Source organism: Physeter macrocephalus, chromosome 11 (assembly GCF_002837175.3).
Source record: "Physeter macrocephalus isolate SW-GA chromosome 11, ASM283717v5, whole genome shotgun sequence".
Taxonomy (NCBI): Eukaryota; Metazoa; Chordata; class Mammalia; order Artiodactyla; family Physeteridae; genus Physeter; species Physeter macrocephalus.
The window spans coordinates 148,737,045-148,754,143 of NC_041224.1; the positions used below are offsets into that span (position 1 = coordinate 148,737,045).

General features: G+C 42.3%; 2 protein-coding genes across 13 annotated transcripts in view; one reads left to right on the top strand and one right to left on the bottom strand.

The window, feature by feature from the left end:
- ZFYVE26 (zinc finger FYVE-type containing 26) overlaps window positions 1-10,699 on the bottom strand; it is a 76,915-nt gene extending 66,216 nt beyond the window's left edge. For 8 of the 12 annotated variants that reach the window (XR_008618687.1, XM_055088549.1, XM_028496048.2 and 5 more), the window contains exons 1-8: window positions 10,640-10,699; window positions 9,867-10,143; window positions 8,277-8,355; window positions 4,398-4,487; window positions 2,521-3,043; window positions 2,014-2,144; window positions 866-1,030; window positions 630-718 (exon numbers count right to left, since the gene is read on the bottom strand). Coding sequence is in view for 10 of the 12 variants with exons in the window: in XM_055088549.1 (XP_054944524.1) it covers window positions 630-718; window positions 866-1,030; window positions 2,014-2,144; window positions 2,521-3,043; window positions 4,398-4,487; window positions 8,277-8,355; window positions 9,867-10,060 (1,271 nt within the window). In the remaining 2 variants the exon portion in view is untranslated. Of the gene's footprint in view, window positions 1-629; window positions 719-865; window positions 1,031-2,013; window positions 2,145-2,520; window positions 3,044-4,397; window positions 4,488-8,276; window positions 8,356-9,866; window positions 10,144-10,639 lie in introns of those variants that run through there. The other 4 variants (XM_055088548.1, XM_055088554.1, XM_055088552.1 and 1 more) reach the window with 4 other exon arrangements.
- A 1,302-nt stretch (window positions 10,700-12,001) lies between these two features.
- Window positions 12,002-17,099, top strand: part of RAD51B (RAD51 paralog B) — a 334,908-nt gene continuing 329,810 nt past the window's right edge. The window contains exons 1-2 of the mRNA XM_055088495.1: window positions 12,002-12,005; window positions 15,033-15,118. Coding sequence (XP_054944470.1) covers window positions 15,035-15,118 — 84 coding nt within the window. The 5' untranslated portion in view covers window positions 12,002-12,005; window positions 15,033-15,034. The remainder of the gene's footprint in view (window positions 12,006-15,032; window positions 15,119-17,099) is intronic.

The following is a 17,099-nucleotide window of genomic DNA, read 5'->3' on the forward strand; positions in this document are numbered from 1 at the left end:
GATGCAGGGGACACGGGTTCGTGCCCCGGTCCGGGAAGATCCCACATGCCGCGGAGCGGCTGGGCCCGTGAGCCATGGCCGCTGAGCCTGCACGTCTGTAGCCTGTGCTCCGCAGCGGGAGAGGCCACAACAGTGAGAGGCCCGCGTACCGCAAAAAAAAAAAAAAAAAAAAAAAAGATAACACGTGGCTAAGAATGTGGACCACACTCACTAGCTGTGGACTTTGGGCATGTTATTTAACACCTCTGGGCTTCAGGTGCCCCACCTTTAAAATGAGGATAATATTGGTGTTTACCTCACAGGATTATTGTTAAGGTTAAGTGAAATCATCACGTAAAGGGCTTAGAGCAATGCCTGGTATATAGTAAGTGCTCAGGAGATGTGAGGTTTTGTTCTTGTGATCATTGTCATCCTTAAATTATCCTCTAGTTATGACCTTATGGCTTTGGTGAAGATAATCACTACTTATGTTTCTTTCCTGGTTTAACAGTTGGAACAATTATTTGTTGCTGGTCAACACTGTCAACTTAAACCATTTACAGGGAAGATGTCTTGAAATGGCCACACGTGCCGAGCATGGGTCAAGTGTGCCCAATGGTGGGAAGGGGGCTGGCTGTGCAGGGCCGTACCTGCTCTGCTGCACACACCACTCCAGGACCTCCAGGTGGGCCCACAGCCCATCACAGGCATCCCTGAGGAGCTTATCACAGCCTTGGTCCTGTGTGGATACGGGAGAAGAAAGAGATGCTGACTCAGGCACCTGGGGTCAGAGATGTGACCGACTTCAGGACCCTGCGTTCTGCCTCAGCCCAAAGTGCCACCACACTCATTTCCGGAGCAGCTTGGGCCGCAGAGTGAGAGTTACCTGGGTCCTGTGCAGTGTCTGGAGCAGCCTCTTGGCTGACGCTAGGCTCTGGCAGTGTGTCCAGCCCAGGAGCACAAGCAGTGGACTGAGAGGGCTGAATTCTCTATCTAGCAGGCAGCCAAGACTTGGGAAGTCTTCCTCTTTCAGCAGGGTGAGCGCTGTCACCTGGAAGCCAAAGGAGGCTGCTAGAGGCAGCTCTGGGGACTTGCTGCTAATCAGGGTAGGAAGCTTTTCAGTATAGAAGGGAGGTGTCTGACAATGACAGAAGTGGCCAGTTGACTACAAAGTGTTTAGGAAAACACTAGACTGTAAGCTCCTAGAAGGCAGGGATTGACTTCTGTTGTATCCCCAGATCCTAGCATAGTACATAGTACATAGAATGAGGTTAATAAATAGCTGTTGAAGAACTTTCCTGGTGGTCCAGTGGTAAAGAATCCCCCTTCCAATGCGGGGGACATCCCTGGTCGGGGAACTAAGATCCCACATGCCGTGGGGCAACTAAGCCCGCGTGCCACAACTATGAGCTCGTGTGCCTCAACTAGAGAGCCTGCGTGCCACAAACTAGAGCCCACATGCTCTGGAGCCCACGCGCCACAACTACAGAGCCCACGTGCCCTGGAGCCCGTGCACCACAATGAGAGAGAGAAAACCTGCATGCCACAACTAGAGAGAAGCCCGTGCGCCGCGACGAAGAACCCGTGTCGCAGCGAAAGATCCTGCGTGCCGCAACTAAGACCTGACACAGCCAAAAAAAAAAAGAACAATTAAAAAAAAAAAAAAGCTGTTGAATTAAACTAGAGCTCAGTTGCAATCTGGAAGGAAAAGGTTAGAGTAATTAGAGTCCCCTGTCAGCTAGGCAACATATCGCTGCCACTGTCTTTGCTTCCTTGCACCCTCCAGAAAGCTTACATGTATCCAACATTTCAGTGCCTGCCCAAGGACTGAGACAAAATGCTGGCAGTTCTAATTATGAATGATACTTGTTCTCAGAGCCTTCTGGAACTGTGGGATGGACACAAACTAGACGACTCACTGCTAATTAAACTGCTTTGCGTTGGATCAATGAGTGTGAGAGAAAGGAGGAGTGAAGAAGCCTGGAGAGAGTCCCTGGGAACTTGAGTGGTGGAGAAGCACTGAGTTTGACTTACCAGGATCTGCTCGAGGAAGTGCTTGCCGTTGCTCAGGCAGTAGAAATAGGCCAATTTCCAAGCCTGGGCTGGGTCAGGATTGGAGAACAAGGCTAGCATTGCTCGCTCAGGATCTAGATGAGCCAGTGAGACTGAAAATCAAACCAGATGGGGTTACTGGGGAAGTGGACTCTTCTTTCCTAAGGTAAAGCCCATTTGAAAGACCAATTGACATGAGAGTTCACTCTTTTAAAAAGTTAAACCAGGTTTTCTACACTTCTATCTTAAAGACTCTTTACTTCTCTCAGTAGTTTCTGAAAAGTTTTTTTCTGCTATGACTATTACTTCATTTTTTTCTCCATCACTTCTTCTTAAGCTATGAAAGCTGTGCTTTCACAGAAGAACATCTTGCCCATTTTTGCTCAGCTTCTCCCATTAGCTTTCCTGAACAACATGGAAGGGAGCAGGCTAGAGGGAGTCAGATGGGTTGGGCAGAGTGGAATTAGAGAAGCAGTGCAGGGAACACACCTTTTCCCGAGGGTGTGGTCATCGGTGGCTTTTCTGGGGCCTTCTCTGCATAGGTGTGGCCATACAGGGACACCAGGCCCCGCCCGGCCTTGTGCAGCAGGCAGCCGAGCAGCCGCTCCTCCCGCAGGGGACTCCCCTCCGACCTGCTGGCCTCCAGCAGTTCCTCACACAGGAGATGCAGCTCAGCCCCGAGCGGCTCTGCAGGGCAGCGCAGAGTCCGCAGGGCTCCGTAGATGGCATCGACTGTCCCTGGGTGCCCAATGGCAGGACCCCGCAAAGCTCGCAGTGCCTTTCGAATGAGGTCCACCAGCACCTTCTGCAGGGGCCAGCCTTGGAGGCCCGTGCCATCTTCCTCCCCGAGCAGGAGCTCCAGCAGGGCCTGCGTGGGCTGAGGGGCCTCTCGCAGGAGATCCCAGAGCAGAGAGACAGCTTCTGAGCTGAGCCAAGGGGGCCAGCTCTCTTGCCTCTGATTTCCGTCAAGCACAGGGGCTGCTGCATCTTGTGCTAAGACCGTGTACAGCTCCTAAATAGGGGATGAAGAGAGGGATGGGCGCTATGTCCAGAATGTTATCACTTACACGCCTTCCTGTTTTCCTCTTTTCAGTGTATACATATGCATGTGTGTATATACAACAGTAGCAATAGCAAATACTTCTGTAGTAGTTACTATGTGCCAGGTCCTTTACACAGAAAAATTAAATTAATACTTACAACCACCTTAGGAAGAAGACACTACTATTATCCTCGTTTTGAAGGTGTCCTCAAATCAGGGGGTTGAGGCAAAGAGAGATTTGCCCAAGGCCTCCACGCTCAAGCTAGTCAGCTCCACCCCCATTGCCTCCGAAATGTGCACTGTCGATCTAAATCAGGGACTGCAAACTCATAGACCAGGTAACAGATGGGAATAAGACACTATGCCCAGCTCGAGGCATTTAAATTCAACTTTTAAAAGAACACTACAGACCAGTTTTTAAACCCCTGATCTAAATCCCAACCAAGATTTTGGATACAGCCCATTCTTCATCCTTCCCTAAAACCTTCCCCAGTACCTCCAACTCACACAACTCTCCCTCTTTATTGGGCTTTCAATGTTCTTAAAATTAGTACCATATGGCTTAGTACCTAATTGTGCCATGTGTGTATTTCCTTCCTCTCCAACTAGATTGCAAGCCTTTAAAAGGCAAGATCTCTGTAGCCTATAATTTGTTTGGTAGGTTATTTCCCACACTTCAGCACCATTCCTGTGGGTGGTACTCAGGGATACCTGTTCCTAACTGCCTCCAAAATGGTCACAGGACCATGAGTCCTTGACCTAATACAAGTGAAAGTCCCTACCTTAAATCCTACTGTGAATATATCTTCAGTTAGCTGGTGGCTGGGTCATGAAGAAAATAAGTATTGAGCCTCAGAGCATCCCTCAGGCACTTAAGTATAGATCTAGTTAAGATTTTGAATCTGCTCCCAGAAGGTGGTTGTAAGGATTAGCTATATAACACATTCAGTGCACCTGTTACAGAAAAGGTATTCAGCAAATACATACTAGTTCCTTTCTCCCTTTATATTCCCTGCCACATTCTGGTGAAAAATTTAAACACCTAGTTTAAAACCAAGTTAGGTATTCCTTTTACATGAAATGAAAAAAAAAATTAATCCTCAGCTATAATTAGTACTTCTGGCCAAGCGACCTCTAAGAATTCTACAATCAGATAAGTTTCTCCTATCTCTAAATTGCCCTCAAGGGGCCTCCACCTAGCCTGGTCTTGCCTGAGAACAGAGAGCTGCCAACATCTTGGGGACCTGTTTCTGCTGGATCCCTGAAAGCTGAATTTGTTGAGTGACTGCAAACCTGGGCAGACAGATCCAGGGCCCTCTCTCACCTTGAGGATGTCCTCTGGGATGTCACCTGGGAGGTCTTCTGACAATAAAAGTAACTCAAGTTTTCTCCGGAAGCCAGCTGGAAGTAACTTCTAGAAGAATCATAAGAAGGAAGCATAGATATTAAGCATATGCTTTAGCTGACAATTATAAGTAAATACTTCTTTCTGGTTCATCTTATTTCTGCTGTTTTCTCTAAGATAAAGTACTTCTGACCATTAAATTCCTGGGTATGCCTTCAGACACTTTTCTTTATAAACGGAAACGGCTAAACTGAACACATACTCCTCTTAAATACTAACACTTAAATCCCACACTGTTTAGCCTCAAATGCCAAGGCTTGCTTATTTCATGTGACTTTTTCCCTCTAACTTGAAGTCCTTCTCCAAGACTCTCCCTTGCAGTGTCCAAAGCACCCAGTTATGGGTAAGCTGGGATGGAATGGCCCACATGATCCTCTTTTGGCCTAAACCCATTTTTGGTATTCATTTTTAGTTGGAAAATAAAAGTAAAGGGGGAGAGATCTAATGTTTATGAACCACTTATTATGTGCCAGGTATTATGCGCCATATTTTCATGTGTTTTTTAAAATCTCATTAAATCACGAAATCAAACAAAACTATGGCATCAGGATGTTTTTAAAAATAATCTTCAGTAATGATGAAATGGTTAGGAAGTATTTTCTAATCATTTCAAGCATGAAAAGGAAAAAGTGACCCCATTGTTTGTTAATGAGACACGACATCAGAGACTAATGTATAAAGGAAGAGAAAGCCTCTGACTCTTCCTGCACCTGCTTGTTTCACAATAACTTCCCTTCACCTGGTCCTTAAAACTAAAATGATAGTCCCCCTTTCTCCAGACACAAATACAAATGAGATGAAAGTCTGGGACTAATTCTGACAAGCCCTCTTTTAAATTAGAGACACCTGTAAATCATGCCATCTGAATGCTTATATAATGCTAATGATTGGAAGGTGTAGACAAAATTCATTCTGGCAAGCTGAAAGTTAGTGATTCTATCAAGGACTAAGAGGAAGGAATAGATAAGCCCAGACAGCAGGCCCTTAATAAAAGAACTGGTTAAGATTTTAGGACTTTCATTAAAATCCTAAAGACTGACTAGCTTGTATCTTTTTTTACTGGTGAAATTACTTTATGCATAGGCAGGGTCAAAGACAACTAACATTCCTAAAACAGGCAAGAATTTGCCCAATGTTTCTAAGCACAGATTTTCTTACTATAAAAGCAAAGCATGTTCAATGCAGAAAAAGCAGAGAATACAAACAGGCAAATGAAAACACACATACCCAACACACACACACCCCAAATCTTTCCACTGAAGGAGAACTATAGTTACAACTGTGTTCTAAGGGTATTCAGACCATTTTCTACATATGCATATATGCATGCATAACAAACATACTGTTTTCTAAAATTTTTTTTTCTTCACATAGAATATAAACATCCTTCCATGTCACTGAAAATTCATTTACCACGTAATTTTAATAGTGTCATGGTATTTTACAAGTAGATTAATCAGTCTTAGATTGTAGACATGGGAGTTGTTTCTATTTTTCCTTTATTAGAAGCAGCATTCTGTGAACATCATGCTGTTCACGTGATAAAACATAAAAGGGCATAAGGCAAAAATGGATGAAGGAAAGGGAAAATGGAATCAGTTTCAACGAATAATTCAAAAGGAGCTTTTGACAGCAGGTGGGAGACTGGAGCAGGAGCAGCCAGCAAGTCCCTAGAAGATGAAGGCCAGTCCAGGAAGGCCAAGTCCCTAGAAGATGAAGGCCAGTCCAGGAAGGCCAGGTCCCTAGAAGATGAAGGCCAGTCCAGGAAGGCCAAGTCCCCAGAAGATGAAGGCCAGTCCAGGAAGGCCAAGTCCCGAGAAGATGAAGGCCAGTCCAGGAAGGCCAACTCCCTAGAAGATGAAGTCCAGTTCTGGCTTTGTAGAACTACCTCAGGAACACATTTGAAGTCTTGGTCCTTGTATTAAGTTTTAAAACTCTCTGAGGGCCTTGTATAAAGTTTAAAACATTCCCACAACTGTTTAAATAACTGAGGTGCTGGAGCTTTAAGGACCAAAAGATCTTCAATTCTGGGAAAAACAACTCTTAGTCTGTGAAAAGAAGCCAGGGAAGTGAAATCCACCTGATCTGGTTGACCAACTGTCCAGAAATTTAACAACCACCAATCAGCCATAAAGTAAACAAATACCCTCTGCTGAGGCAAAAGTTCACCTGGCTTGACAAATTCCATGTTTGTATTGAAAAGATCGTTAGTCAGTAACAATAACATTTGTTTTTTTTTTCTTTTCTCTTTGAAGATACTATTGAATATTTTAGCTGAAGAGGTCTCTTTTAGATCTGAAACTACAGCCAACTCTTAAACAACCTGGGGTTAATTATTTTTCAGTTTTGCTTCTTCTCCTTCCCTCTCCTGCTGATCTTTTTGTCATTTCTCTTTGCTAGACCATTACCAAAAGCCTGGATAATAAATACATTTAGATTAGTAACTTCTGGTGCTTTTTGACAGCTATGTGAAGAAGGGTAAGTGTCAGGCCAAAGCAGAACTAAAGACGAAATTAATTCTGATGACTGAGAGAAGTTAAGAAGAAAATTAGGCTAAATTATAGACATTTACAAAATAGAATTTATGGTTTCTTGTGGCTTACCTGGTGGCGCAGTGGTTAAGAATCTGCCTGCCAACACAGGGGACACGGATTCGAGCCCTGGTCTGGGAAGATCCACATGCAACGAAGCAACTAAGCCTGTGTGCCACAACTATTGAGCCTGCGCTCTAGAGCCCACGAGCCACAACTACTGAGCCCACATGCCACAACTACTGAAGCCCGCATGCCTAGAGCCCGTGTTCTGCAACAAGAGAAGCCACGGCAATGAGAAGCCTGTGCACCGCAACGAAGAGTAGCCCCCGCTCGCCGCAACTAGAGAAAGCCTGTGCGCAGCAACAAAGACCCAACACAGACAAAAATAAATAAATAAAAATTTAAAAAAAGAATTTATGGTTTCTTAATTTTAAGTCTATGAAGGCTAAAAATATTGTTGAGGTGGAAAAAGCAGAGAACTGATGACTCGAAGGCAGAAGATATTGGTTCCAGCTCCAATTTTGCCAACTAACTTTATGGTGTGACCCTGGGCCAGTCATTTCTTTTCTGAGTCAGAGGTTCCTCACTTAAATCTTAAAGTCTCAGGTTTAATACAAAATTGCCTGAGAATTTTTTTAATGGATATCAATTTCTGATAATTAACACATATTTCTAAAAGTGCTTTGAATGGTAATTTTTCTTAAAAAAATAAAAGACAAAAAACCCTTCCTTACAAGTTTTCTTTCACTATTAATTTGCTCACTGTGTTTTCATATTTGGTAACTTTTATTTCAATTCATGTGAGTTGTTAAATTATTAATTAATGACGTTTAAATCTATAAGATTTCACTGTACTGGACTAGTTAAAATAAGATTTTTGGATGAACAACTAAGTTTCAGCTCAGCCCATTTTCCCTTACTTGAGTATTATGAGGATTAGACTTTATTCACTATCTTGTCACTTTCACTGAGTTCTGCAAAGTTCTGTTGGGGCACAAGACTCACAGTAGTATTTAGCACAATAGTATCACCTCAGATGGTAGGTTAGTGAATTAATGCCAATGTAAGTTAGTGAATTTAAAAATGAATTTAGGTAAAGAGACAGCAATAAATACTTAAGCCATTCTCACTGTCAATACTGAGAAAGGAATATGACAAACCTCAAAATAAAGGAAATAACAGACAAAAGGGAAATTTCATAACTCCTTCCAAGTTATTTTCAGTCTTGGCCTCGGGCGAAAATTTTAAATGTAAACCTACTTACCTTTTCCAGGGCCAACCATTTTTCCAGTACAAGAAGCCAGACCCAGGCTAATCTTTGAGGGTTGATATCCTGTCCACATCTGAAAAATGTAAAAAGAAAAAATTTCTAAACAAAGAGTCTCTACTGACCTTTTCTCTTTTGTGATCCAAGATTTAGATTTCACTACTCAGTCTGTTTTAAACCTGAACTGGCAAGACATTGTCCTGAGAAATTTTTGAATGTATATGACAGATCAATAAAACGAGAACCAGAATAGAACAAGCAGCTTTCATTAAAAAAAAAAAAAGTCGCAATTCTACCTCCACCTCCCTATCTAGTCTTTAAAACAAAATAATATTACACAGAAAACCATAAGAGCAAAGCTATCTGAAATAGAAAACTTAAAATCTTGAAAACAGAATCAAATAGTCAAAGAAAAAAAGAACTTCATAAAAATTTATTTTTAACTCTATGCCAGAAACAGGATTATAGGAATTCATAAGCCTTTCTTTGAAGTTAGTAATTTAAATTAGACAGCAATTGGCTAGAATCCAAATTTAAGGGAAAAAACAAAGGAAGAAAAGAATCATGTAAATCTCCATTCTATATGTGCTAATACAGTACTTTCTCATAAATAACTGCCAGAGTAAGGAAAAGTGAGGGAGAGACTGAACGTTTAACTCCTATACCACTAATTGTTAATAGCACTGTCAGGAAGAACTTCATTCAAAATTCAGATAGAGAACATTGGTTGCCAGGGGACAAGGAGGGATCAGTGTACAAAGAGGTATTCCCAGGGAGCAAGGGAATTCTTTTGTGGTGATGAAATAGTCCTGTACCTTGATTATACTAGTAGTTATATGAGTCTAAGAATGGATAAAGATACACAGAACTACACACATAAAGGTGAATGCAGATTGGGACTTCCCTGGCAGGCCAGTGCTTGGGACTCTGCACTTCCAATGCAGCGGGGCGCGTGGGTTCGGCCGCTAATAGGATCCCGCATTCCCTGAGGCGGGGCCAAAAAAAAAAAATGAATGCAGATTTTAAAAATGGTGAAAACTGAATAAGGGCTGTAGTCTAGTTAACAGTACCAGTGTCAATTTCTTGGTTTTGATATTTACTATAGTTATATAAGATGTCACAATTGGAGGAAGTTGGGGAAAGGGTACTCTTTGTATTGTTTTTGCACTTCTTGTGAGTCTATGCTTAATTATTTCAAAATAAAATGCTTTAAGTGAATTCACTTCTGGTCCTTTGTTAAAGCTACAACAATATCTTCAATTTCACAAGCAAGAAGGGAGCAGGTTTGTTCTTTTGGGGGTAAAGAAAATGCTTTTCAATGTAGTTGCACTATCTACTTTAATGATAATAAACAAGAAATGGTGGTTCCAGGCTTAAATACCGCTCCAGATGATAATTCAAAGCCAAACTGATAAAGTAATAAATAGGCATGTATTATAGAGGTAAATTTTCAGAACATGTGAAATACACTCTACCTTTGTTAATTCTTCAGAGGTGATTGAATGAGGCACATGGACCAGAGCTCAAGTATAGAACCTTGTGTCTCCCGCCCTGTGACTGCCTGGCAGGAAGACAGAGTTCCCTTACCTCAGCTGACTGGGACAGATGACCAGCGCCTGAAGTATATCTTCCACCTTCTTTGGGATATCTCCTTGGGCCTCGTGTAGCTGAGGTACACATGCCTGTGCCAACTCCCATTCTCCTCTCCGAAGGCATTCACAGAAAAATCCAAAAAGTTGCTTCTGAGAAGCAGTTTCCTCTTCTCCAAATGGATGATGCATTTTCCCGGCACAGAGTGCAGGGAGATAGAAAGAGATGAATTACGCAAAACACATTGTCAATTTTCTCATTCGTGGAGTACCTCCTAGAAACAACACACACCCGAGTCAGAAGAAAAGTAAGGAACTATATTGAGACAAACTAGCCAGTACTAGCCGCACTAGGAAAGGCGGGGCTTACTTTTCTAATTAACGTTGTAAGTTTGATTTGACAGGTTACTGTCTCTTTTGGGAAGTTCCACCTTTCCCCAAGGGGTGGATCCCATCTCTCTAGGCGCATCCAATATTTAACGAATATTAATCGTCATGTTAGCCCGCGGCGTAGACCCGAAACTCCACTTCCGTATTTCCTCCTGAACTTTATGCCTAATCCGGCTCCAAATCCCCAGGTGGTCGCCTCTTTACGGATGAGAAATTCAGCAGAAACCTCCCTAGTTTGAGCCCTCTTTTAAGGCAGAGGATTGAAGATCAGGAGAGGAATCTGTGTCAGAACTGGAGGGCAGTTGGGATTGGGGCTCAGGGACGCTCCCTACCTGGGTCGTGGAGAGCGCTCCCGCCTTCTCTGGGGAGCCTTACACTCACCTGCTCCAGGCGCCCAAATCATCAGAGCTTCCAGCGCAGCCATGTTTGAGCTGAGTCAGGTGACAAATCCCGTTCAGAAGGTTGAGGCGGGGAGAGGATGACAACTGACAGCAGCTACTCTAATTGGTCAATCAAGGAAAGACGCAAATAAGGCGCCATATTTGTTTGGGTCACGTGACTCCACCTCCGCATTAGAGGAAGCTAGGAAAGCGGTATCAGCTACCTGGTTTAGGAGCACCCCTCACGGTTTTGACAGATCCTCTGCTTGACATCTTCCGTTTTGCCTTCGGTGGAGCAAGTGGCAGGAATCGCTGTGTGCCTTGATGTTTTTTCTTTTGTTCTCTTTTCTCCCTAATTTGAAGTTAGCGTTTACTGAGCGCCAACCAGTGACATTGCTTTGCCACGCTTTGGGGATACCCAGAGCAAGGAAATTTAGATCCTCCTCCATATTGTTCCATCCACTTGGGCTCCCTTATAATCCCAGGTCCCTACGTTCTGAATTCCCAGTTTCTTCGGCTTAACTCCATTCATTTATTTGCTCCTTTACCCCACGACCGTTAATTGAACTGTGTGCTAGGGCCTACTTTAGAAGCTGAATAAGATACGGTCCTTGTCCTCAAGGAGATCACAGTCTAGTGAGGGGGTGCAGGTCAATAATTAGGATGAAGTGGGCTAAAGTATAAGATAGAGGTATGCACGGGGAGATGGGAGCAAAGAATGAGCAAAAGCCTTTCTCAAATATAATAATCTGAAACCGAGTCTTAAAGTAACGGTTTACTAGTTTGCTAATCACAGCTGCTTTTATACTGAACCTTCTGTTTGGTTTCCTTGGTGTTCTTCAACTATAGACTCTCACGTTTCCCCATTACATGTTTTCGGTTTGAGCAATTTCATTCAGCATTTTCCAAACTATTTCACCACCAAAATGTGGTGAAAAAAAGCAAACCAAAACAAACCAAAAACTCTCTTCCAAAGCCTCTTCGATGATTGGTGGATTCTCATCTATTCCCAGAAAACTAACATGTCTCTCTGGTCCATTAATCAGTTTTTAAATGAAGTGACAAAAGAAAGAAGAGAGAAAATTACAAGCAAGTTTTTTCCTGGCTCATATTCTCCTTGCTGATGTTCCTCCACCGGATTTTGATAATCACTGTATTGAGAAGTTGGGACTCGTAGACTAATTACAGAATGTGAACTACAATTCCCAGCAAGCAGCGGAGCCGACCTGGGCCTGTGCCTACCTTTTATTGGATATTTCGCCAGGGAGACGACCCAACCAGTGCTTTGTTTGTTGCTTTGCGTCTCTTTCCGCGGGGAACTGTGTGAGGGGTAGGGGAAACTTTGAAAGTTGGATGCCGCAGACCCGGTACTGGAAAGTTTCATGTGGGGGGCGGTTTGGGGAATTGGGGTGCGCTCATTATTTCCTGCTCCCTTTCTGGGTCAGTGTTGTTGGTATCGGGGGAGCGGAGAGTCACTCTTGGGTGCAGGGCACGCCCCCTTAGGTCCATAAGGATCTTAACTTGAGCCCCGCCGCAGATCTGAGGCGTCTGGCTTTCCTTTGTGGGGGACGCTTGGAAACTGCACCTTGTTGGGAAGAGTTATTGTTAGGGGATTCTGGGGTGATGTTTTCGCCTCTTGATGTCCACCCGTCTTCCCACTTGTGGGCAGTTTGAGGTCTAGGCAGGGGAGCCCGTCATTAAGGGAAGTTTAGTGTCTGACCCTCTTCAGATGGTGTTGAAGAAGAGGTATTTAATAGCGTGGAATATGGAGTCAGATCCCTGGGTTCGAATGCTTACTCCACCATGTGCTAGTTGTTAGACTTCGCTCAAGTTTTTCAACTCAGTGCCTCAATATTAGTCTGTAAAATGGGGTAAAACATCTGAAAATCTTGGAACAGTGGCACCTAATAAGGGCTCAAGAAATATTAGCTATTATTTGTTAATTCACAGTTTTCACTGACCATCTAACATGTGGATTTTTTTTTTCTTGATGAGGAGAGGATTCAGTTTCCAGGATTGAACGTCTTCCCTCACACCCTCAGTTACATGCTCGTGCACACACACGCGGAGCAGGAATTTACGGTTTCTGGTGGAAAAAAACAAACATGCAAGCCAAAACAATACGTTAGGAAGATTATCGAACAAATATGTACACAGCGTAATGAGAACATTGGAGAGGAAGAGCCTAAGTAGCGGGAAGTCTTTGTGGAGGAGAGTCAGGGAGGCAGGGAGGCGTTTGTGTAACCTACCAACGTTACCAACTAATGCTGTTTTCCTGAATGAACTGATCATAATCCCTAGCCTTGAGCACTACGGAGCCAGGCACCATCCACATCCTTTAACCTTCACTGCATTCCTATGAAGTGGATATTTGAATGATGCTTGTTTTTCAGATGAAGAAACTAAGATACTGGGAGGCAAGTGATTTTGCCAGAACGGCCAGAATGTGGGCCTTGCAATCTGATATGTGAATGAGAGGGAAGTGAGGGACCAGTTTATGAAGAGGCTATAGGCCATCATAAGAAGTGTGGAATTTATCCTGTGGTCTCATGGTCCCATGGGTGGTTTTAAAGGATGAGAGTGACAGGATTGGAGCAAATTTTTAGGAGGCTACCTCTGACAGGATTGTGACTTGTAGGTCAGTTTGGTGCTTATTACTCTCTGCTTCCACAGCACATTTATATTCCAATGACAATACTTGCTGCATGACTGTAATTATTTGTGTATATATCTCTTTTCGTCTTTTACTGTGAGTTCCCAAACAGGAGGAAATATACTTAGATGATTCTTGTGCCGCAGAAGCTCAGCAGAGTGTGTGCTTAAGAAGCATCTGTGGAAGGAACAAATGAATGTTTTTGTTTGTTTGTTTGTTTGTTTTGCGAGGCAGGGAGTGACCAGAGGCTGTATGCAATAGTCTAGGCAAGTGATAGGAGTGGTCCTACTAAGGCAGAGATAGCAGAGTTGGTCATTGTTAAAGTATTCCAGGTAGTTTGGGGTTTACATTTCTCCTTTTTGATTGAATTTATCAGTCTAAATTGTGTCATTGCCCAGAGCTACCTGATCTGTGAAGACCCTAGGCAATGATACAGCAGATGTCACTTGGTAAACTTTCTTTTTGAGAGACAGAAACCAATAATGACAAATTCCCTTTGAGTGAAATGAGAGGGATGTATTTTGTGTTTGTGGGAAGGATGTGTGTGTGTGAGAGAGAGAAAGAAGGAGAGAGAGCGGGAGAGGAAGAGAGTGTTAGTCTGATCCGAGAATATAGATGTTAAGTAGAAATTTGGGCCATGGTATTGGAAATAAATATCTACATTCTCAGTATATATTTTTGTTCCAAAATATTACTCTTTTTCTGATAATTATATTGTTTTATCCCCTGGAACAATGAAGAGTTCCTATTTCTACTCTATTCAGAGGATATTTTGCCATCTGAGTGAGATACACAGCTTCTCCTTTGCATGAGCTATTAAGGGAATCAGAGTGATTCTATTCTAACTCTCTGAAGACAAATATATCATGAGCTTCATTTAGCCCTCACAGGGTTCAACCAGAAGAGTGAAATTTAATTGCATGTGGGGATGTGAGCAGCTAGTATAACAAAAAAACAATTTCAGTTTGTAAATAACACCTGAAATAATAAAATCTCATTTGATTCAGAAGGTTTGTTCTGATTCATAGAAAAAGGAGAGTTTAAATATGATTACAGACTTGTAGTACAGTATACTGGTTAAGAGGCTAGGCCTAAGAGTCAGACTTCCTGGGTTCGAGTTCTGGATCCACCATTTACTTTTTCTGCTAACAGTGGAATGGCTAACCTTTCCAGGGTTTAATTTCTCATATGTAAAAATGAGATCAGTGATCAATCTTCCTTATAGGCCTGTTGAGAAGCTTAAATGTGATAACTGATGTAAAGCTTTGGAACAGTGCCTGGTATACAGTAGGTGGTCAATAAATTTATTATTGTTACAGTGCAATGAAAGTAAAGACTTTCTGGGAGTGCTGTTTGGAAATATGTGTATTAATTACACATCCAAATAAAGTTTATAAATGCACTGAAAATCTTAAGATGCTATATAAATGTGAAACGGTGTTATTATATTTGTGTAATAAGTTTTAAAGAATTGTGTGAATTGCACATTCTTATAGTGTCTTGTTTCTGTATGTGCACGTTTGACAAACGGTTGTCTCCCCTGTTTAAAATATTTGGAAAGATTTTATTGCCTTCCTTTATTTTATCAGTAATATTTTAAATACCATACGTTTCATTTTGTATATGGAGACGCTTGAAGGATTTTTTATTTTGTAGAGTGTTTTGGATAGCCCATCTACTGTTGCTTATGCTATTTTCCAGCTTTTTTTCAAGGTTCTTCTTTATCTTGCTGCATCTGAAGGCATGGGTAGCAAGAAACTAAGACGAGTGGGTTTATCACAAGAGCTGTGTGACCGTCTGAACAGACATCAGATTGTTAACTGTCAGGTAAAATTTATTTAATTTTTTTCAGTGAGAAACTTTAAGTACAAATTAATCTTTTTTTTCAGATTTTTTCTTTTGATGTGGACCATTTCCAAAGTCTTTATTGAATTTGTTACAACATTGCTTCTGCTTTATGTCTTGGCCTCTTGGCCATGAAGCATGTGGGATCCTAGCTCCCTGACCAGGGATCAAACCCACACCCCCTGCATTGGAAGGCGAAGTCCTAACTACTGGACCGCCAGGGACGTCCCACAGATTAATCTTGTGTACCTAAATAACTCTTAATTACACCTGAAATATGAACATTTAGGTTTATAAGAAAAGATAAATATGGTGCTTGCTAATTTTAAATAACAAACCACTTAGCTTTTATTTCTAAATGTGATTTCATTTATCCAAATGCAAGATTTTTGCATTTTGGGTGGGGTTGGGTGGGGAGAATGCTCATAGCAGAAGGTGAAGTACACCTGTGCCGTTTATTTGGGATTCTAGAGAAGTTTTGTCCTCATAAAAGAAATTTTGCAGTTACATGAGAAATATGACTCAAATGAGGAGACAGTATTCAAAATGGGTAATTTCTCTTGAAAGCAAGAAAAATTAGTAGTTAGGATTATTTTCCTATTGATGGAGTGAGAGATACAAAGCAGATGTTGTATATTTAAGCAAAAGAGTAAAGCAGATCCCTCTTAGGAGGCTAAATAAGATTTAAGGTTTTCTGTTAGGATTTAATCCTTAATAAGACAGACTTACAGAGCGTGCTGCAATTTTTAAAAAATTGCTTTGTGTTAATGATGTCTGTGCTTCCTCTGTTATGCATTTTATAATCCTCATATTCATACTTTGAAACACTCTTAAAAGTATGAAATTTAACATTTCATTCTGTAGTCAGTTTTATTTATTTATTTATTTATTTGGCTGCATTAGGTCTTTGTTGCCGTGCGCGGGCTTTCTATAGTTGCGGCGAGCGGGGGCTACTCTTTGTTGTCGTGTGCAGGCTTCTCATTGCGGTGGCTTCTCTTGTTGTGGAGCACGGGCTCTAGGTGCCCAGGCTTCAGTAGTTGCAGCATGCAGGCTCAGTAGTTGCAGCATGTGGGCCCTAGAGCACGTGGGCTTCAGTAGTTGCGGCGCGTGGGCTCTAGGTCGCGTGGGCTTCAGTAGCTATGGCACGCAGGCTTAGTTGCTCCGCGGCATGTGGGATCTTCCCGGACCAGGGATCGAACCCGTGTCCCCTGCATTGGCAGGCAGATTCTTAACCACTGAGACTAGGGAAGTCCTTCCATAGTCACTTTTATTCTCTTCCAATTATTAAATACTCCCTCTGAATGATTTCATAACTTAGGAAGAAACTCTTTTTTTTTAAGTAGTACAACCTTGTATTTATTTTAACATCTTTATTGGAGTATAATTGCTTTACAATGGTGTGCTAGTTTCTGCCTTACAACAAAGTGAATTAGCTATACATGCACACACATCCCCATATCTAACCCCTCCTGCGTCTCCCCCCAACCCTCCCCATCCCACCCCTCCAGGCAGTCACAAAGCACTGAACTGATCTCCCTGTGCCATGCGGCTACCTCCCAATAGCTGTCTATTTTACATTTGGTAGTATATATAAGTTCATGTCACTCTCTCACTTCGTCCCAGCTTACCCTTCCCCCTCCCCGTGTCCTCAAGTCCAATCTCTACGTCTGCGTCTTTATTCCTGTCCTGCCCCTAGGTTCTTCAGAACCTTTTTTTAGATTCCATATATATGTGTTAGCATATGATATTTGTTTTTCTCTCTGACTTACTTCACTCTGTATGACAGACTCTAGGTCCATCCACTTCACACAAATAACTCAATTTCATTTCTTTTTATGGCTGAGTAATATTCCATTGTATATATGTACCACATCTTCTTTATCCATTCATCTGTCAATGGACACTTAGGTTGTTTCCATGTCCTGGCTATTTTAAATAGAGCTGCAGTGAACATTGTGGTACA